The sequence below is a fragment of the Diadema antillarum genome, unplaced genomic scaffold, assembly GCF_040938485.1.
Source record: "Diadema antillarum isolate AM-2024a unplaced genomic scaffold, OU_Dant_1.0 seq00001786_RagTag, whole genome shotgun sequence".
Classification (NCBI taxonomy): Eukaryota; Metazoa; Echinodermata; class Echinoidea; order Diadematoida; family Diadematidae; genus Diadema; species Diadema antillarum.
This window is the reverse complement of record NW_027272464.1, coordinates 165,650-171,649: the sequence shown is the minus strand read 5'-3', so window position 1 is coordinate 171,649 and position 6,000 is coordinate 165,650. Positions and strand designations below refer to the sequence as shown.

Here is a 6,000-nt window from a genome sequence, read left to right as displayed (position 1 = left end):
ACAAATGAAATTTGAAAGATCGCAACGGGGGGAAATGGTCATTGAGACTCGACGCACGAGAAATAAACAAAATGTAACCGATTTAAATTTGTAGTAATTCATTTGACTCCGTAGTGAAAACTGAGCAGCTGTTCGCAGCGCAGTGTCTACGCTTTAAAAGCCGACGCCCACATTCTATCCTGTTTTCTTTCATGAGACCAAGGGGGTGACTCATGTCATACAGAAATCAATGACCGAACCCAATCACAATCCACCTGCATGGTGAACAAGATGCGGGACGCACTCACACAGGTAAGCACTATTTGGGCACCCGTCCCGCTTCATCATGAATATTCATCAGGCAGTAAGATACTGTACTAGTAAATGGCAGAACGCTGGATACGTGCAAAACGTATGGCCGGGAAATGTAAAAATCTCGAAAAATTGCACCAACGGGGAATGTTAAAACGTCTCGCCGGGAGATGGAAAATGTTCAGTTTTGCCGAGAAATGTAAAAACGCTGCCGGGAAATGAAAAAAATATGTATTTCAACGGTTTTACGGATACATGTAGATGATGAATATTCATGATGAAGCGGGACGGGTGCCCAGATAGTGCCTACCACTCAAACACCAGAGTTCCCGATTTCTACACTGCCATCTACGTTGGAAATGCGCTAACAGGTTTCGCTGCTTCGTATGTACGGCTTCCAACGAATTTTTAAATACAGTACGTACTCGAGTGAGGTGGCGTCCGCGATTACTCATTCCGTACCGTGGAAACAACAGACGCCGAAATTTGATTGACGCCTAACGATATGTGTGGATAGGACTTTCCAAGGAATATCAAATTTCAGTTCCGTTGCCTTGGAGAGCATGCAAAACGTTTTCATAGGCGAGGTATGGAGAGTCTATTTCAAGTCATTATTATCGTTTGTTGAAACAAGTACCTTTTGCCGCAAAATGGTTTATTAAGCGTGAAAGTAGTTGTTCGTTTGAGTGTCGATGTTGGATGCTATGTTGTCAAGGTTGTGCCGGATCCCCGTTGTGCCGTAGGCCTACGTGCTGCGCGGCTATAAACGCTACAGTCCTGAAGGGTGTTTCATAAAGCTGTTCGTGAAGTTACGAACGTCTTACGAGCGACTGGTGATCAGTTCTTGTGCTGAATTATGGAAATTCTGATATGTATTGCACATCAGAACTGATCACCAGTCGCTCGTAAGTTGTTCGTAACTTTACGAACAGCTTTATGAAACACCCCCCAGATTTGACAGGCAGAGTAAATTAAACTTGCATGTCGTAAGTTTAAATATTGTCTAGCCGTAATAATGGCGTAACGTTTAAAGATCAGTCTGTATCTTGTGGTCGGAGATAGAAAATGTTCCGTGGAAACTACGTCTAACTTCACAGAATCCCCTATTTGTCTTTATTCTGAATTCTGTCATTCTTATCAATTCATTTCTTTTGTAACTGTCATCACATCAGCATCCACAAAATGTTATTGTAACCAGTTGAGTTTAAAATAGATTCTAACATTAACGTTAGAAGTTTTGTAACCCTATTATTGTGATAATTTCAATTTCTAACAAGTGTTGATACCATGGCACTACATGGGCAGTCCTTAACGTTAGAACTACACTGTAACGCCTAATGTTCGGGCTGGTCGCAGTTACAAAAGTTAAAGGGCCAGGGCGGCATGGGCTTTGATTATTCATAACATTTATTGAAATGATCATTGATAGGCATGGATGGATATTTTGCAGTGAGTTACAATACAGTACATTTAGACTTCCTACTTCATATAAACTTGATATGACCGTTATGACAATTCATCCTCTCTTTGGTTTATTACTGCCTTTTGTTTCAGAATGCCTCCAAACATCGTAGGGCTTCTGGTGCTGCTAGCATCATTCCTGTTTCTTGTCAGTGCCCAGACCATTCGTTTCCTGGACACTTCTCACAGCATCAATGAGGGTGGCACAGCGCAGTTCAGGGTGGAGAGAGATGGACCAAGTGACTCAGAAATCAGCATTGTAGCAAAGGTGGGACTTACATGTAGTGAACATTGATAAGGATTTGCCAATGAAAGGACAAGTTCAGCCCAGGCAATATTCCACTGGATCCTAAAATGTATGTTTGGATTGTGACATCACAAATTTTAAATTCAGCATAACTTTTGAATGGACCGCCTGATTTTCCTCAAAGTTATAACTGATGAGGCCCGCTATAATAATATATTGCTGCTTTCACTCAATATATTTGGATGAACTTGTCCTTTGATATGGATGAACTTGTCCTTTGATAGATTACTTACAATCTGTACTTTCATGAAAATCTAAATGGACATCTGAATAGCTTCTCGACATTGATGAGATGTTTCTCAAAAGATAAGTCTGATATTCATTTTTCAGTTACGTGAAATTTTATCCTGTAACTATTAAAAGTGATCTGAATTTTATATGTACATTGTGAAGCACAGTATTATATGAAGTTGTAAATTTCCCAAGTTTAAGGATGGGCTGCATCATATGTACATTTGTACCATGATAACGAGACATACAGAAGACTTGTTGCTCTATATAATAAGGAGGAATGTACAAACTAATATCCAATATTGAATGCAAGCTGACATGACATTTGTGCAAGCTACAATGTATGCCTCTTTAACACTTGTTTCTGTCCATGGACTAAATTTAAACTACAGATTAGTGAGTCTCCTCTGTGGATTAAGGCTATTGTGTAGACACACCATCTTGTGTGGACATGAAAAGTGAAAATGAAACTAAAAATAACAAAAAGATTTCTTACTTCTTACTACAGCTTCTTTGTATAAATTTCTTAATTTCTTATTTCATTCCATCAGATTCAAGACCCGGACGATGACTTTCTGGGTGAATCAAGAATCCTGACATTCCCGCCAAGTAATGGCTCAACGTCACAAACAGTCTCTTTCATTTCGAGGGATGATTCTCTACCAGAGCCCGCAGAGATTTTTGTTGTGACTTTGGAGGTGTATAGTGGCAGTGCAGCTGTTGGAGATCCCAGCCAGGCTCAGATTACTCTTCTTGCAAGTGATGATGCCTTTGGAATCATCGGCTTTGATTCGGTAAGGAGAGGATGTAGTTGAAATTTACCAGGGTTGTCTTCATCCTTTTTTTATGAATTCAAAATGTAATGGTGGTACTGTAAATAATCTGTCAGAACACGTTTGACATTCATGTTTATTTTTTTCCTGCCCTGATTCTATTCTGTTAACTTGTTTAAATAATTTTGCAGAGGAGAGTACAGTATTTCTGACTGCAGCATCTTGATATCGCAAATGAATGTTGAATGCATTGTTGTTTCATGCTAGTTCATTAAAGGGGGAAAAAAGTTATGAAAGTTTTCACCCTGAGGAATAATCCACATCAAGTGTCTTTCATTGCATCTTACTTTCAATACAGCTTCAGGAAAGGTACATTTGTAGTACTGATCAATGGTTCAGGTCATTCAAGTGTCACAACCAGATTTTAAGAAGTGCCTGCACAAATTAATCATCCCGTCTTCTTTGTAACATCTTTGAGAAAGGGGGGGGGGGGGGAGATTTTTAGGCACAGGATATAACAATAAGGTCATATTTGAAAATTACTGAGTTAGCATATTTTCTATTTCTGTACATTTTTTTTTTCTTGGTAGTGAGACACATAGACAATTTATGTCAGATACATCTTGTATCTGAACTGTCAAGGCAGCATATCATCATCAAATACATTTATAAATGTATAGATATATATCTAATGGACAAATTTTGATAGCGTTTGTACATGATAAATTCCTTGTACTGTAATACCCTGAGTGATTTAAAATATCTCTACACAATAATGTATGGTCATATGCAGTATCCTGATGGGTATTTTGTGTAGACATTGTACCAACGTACTACAGGTGCACATCAATGTGAATGTGTACAAGATGCCCAATGCCTTGTATACACTGTACATAATACATACAGTTGTACAAATTGTACATGTACAATCTGTACATTTACAATATACGACATTGCACGTATACAAGTATCATTTCTGGTTAGGTATACATGTAGGATCTTTGTCTTGTGCAGCTATACTGTGACATACAGTTGTACAGTTTGTACAATAATACATTGTATACTGAAAAGTTTGTTATTTGAATGAAAAATCACTGCTTCTGTTCTCTGAGTGACTGCATAATGTAAATCAATAGTCGAAACAGCTGTGTTCACACTGTTATGGATTACATTGTATGTCACAATGTAATGACAAGTTGTCCTCTTCTCCCCCTGTGTTTACACTTTGGTAACAGCTGCATTTAGGTTGTCTTGTATACATGGCAAATTATTGTCAAGTACATTTTGCAAATGACAATGATATATCTCTCAGAGTCTAAGAGTAAGCCTACACAGTAGTAAATTGCAGAGTACATAATAATATGTTTAAGCTGACACTTCATACAGTTGTGTGTCTCATGAGTGCAATTATACTGTAGTCTAGTACAGCAGTGGTATGCTTTGTGAAGCTCTTGTTGTAACTGAAGCTTCAGTGATTTGTGTTGTCGTAACAGGCAGTGCATGCCCTGTGATAATCATCTGGTCATAGTCAGCTGCGGACAGTCAACCTGTACACTGTGAGGCTAGCACTCTCACATAATTGTAAATAACTTCTGCCCCTGTTGTGTTGCCATAGAAACATTGATTTAATGTGATGTGATTATAAAGACACGGAGAGAGAGAGAGGGAGAAAAAAAAAGAGAGAGGAGAACTGGTGTCAATGACAAATCATCCACATAAGATGATAATTTAAAGAGAACTGTTTATAGGAAAGAAGCTTTATGTGTGCTACCACCTGCATATGGAATTTCCTACCAAATGCCTTACATTGTAAATTCTATAACTTGTTTGTTTATTTAGTCATATTCAAATCTGATATGTGTAGTCTTAGTATTCAGAGCTCAATTAGAGATTTCAAGTTGAAAGTACAGTATGTTGCATGTACACTGTACATACCATTCACAGTTGTATAATTAATGGGTATTCTTAAATGATTCTTGTTAATGCCCAGTGGTATGATATGCTTTATATTTATCGTGTAGAACATGACAGTAAGTATGATTGCTCAGTCCCTAGAATCATAAATATTTTATGATACACTGTGCCAACAGGTCTGCAGTATAGACGTTTCATCATACCAAGGAGCTTCTACAGTAGTAGCTCCTTGATCTTACAATGTACCACAGGTACTAACCAAAGTTAACAGGGTTACAATTTGATTTTCATGTGTCCATATTTGTTAGCCGCCTTTTTGCAGTTTATCATGTACTAAGTGTATGTCATTTAATCTGAACTTCTACCCATTTTCGTGAAGCACATTGTGATGCTTAGTCATGCATTGACTCTAAGCCAGTCCAGAGAAATGGGAACCATGTTGGGATTTTGTGGTGGATTTTAAGAGTATACAATTCCTCAATGTATTTCTGTTATGGCAGACATACATTTTGTACAGCTTACTTATGACACGCAAAACTTTATCAATGGCATGAGTTTCCACCCATGAAGAGGAAATTTATGATTATAGTTACACATGCATCCATCCAACTGATGAGCTTTCTGACACACTGTATTGTCACTGATCATATCCTCCACCTTCATCCCACAGATATCAACAGTGTATGCAGATGAGGACCCCAGTGTCGACACTCCAGTCTCAATTCTCCTGCAAAGAGATGCTGGCTTGTTCGGGACAGTGACAGCCACCTATCAGGTAAATTTGTTCACAGTTCAATGTGAATCCTAATTTTGGATGTAAGTTGCACTTTGGTTTTTTAATTGTTAATTCGTTTTTGTTTTTGTTTTAATCCAGCTCTTCCATAAATTGACCAACATGTACAGTGTATGTGTAAAGCCAGTGCACTGTACATATATCAGTGCTTTCAAACAATCAGATAGATTCGTTAGGGATTTAAAACTCTTGTGTCTCAAAAAAGAAAAGAAAAAAAGAATAATGCCTTG

The 6,000-nt window shown here is 38.0% G+C and overlaps 1 protein-coding gene across 1 annotated transcript in view; it reads left to right on the top strand.

Moving 5' to 3' along the window:
- Nucleotides 1–753: 753 nt before the first annotated feature.
- LOC139712279 (adhesion G-protein coupled receptor V1-like) overlaps nt 754–6,000 on the top strand; it is a 92,429-nt gene continuing 87,182 nt past the window's right edge. Inside the window, exons 1-4 of the mRNA XM_071624119.1 lie at nt 754–878; nt 1,846–2,020; nt 2,842–3,084; nt 5,648–5,752. Of these exons, the coding sequence (XP_071480220.1) occupies nt 1,847–2,020; nt 2,842–3,084; nt 5,648–5,752 (522 nt within the window). The 5' untranslated portion in view covers nt 754–878; nt 1,846. The remainder of the gene's footprint in view (nt 879–1,845; nt 2,021–2,841; nt 3,085–5,647; nt 5,753–6,000) is intronic.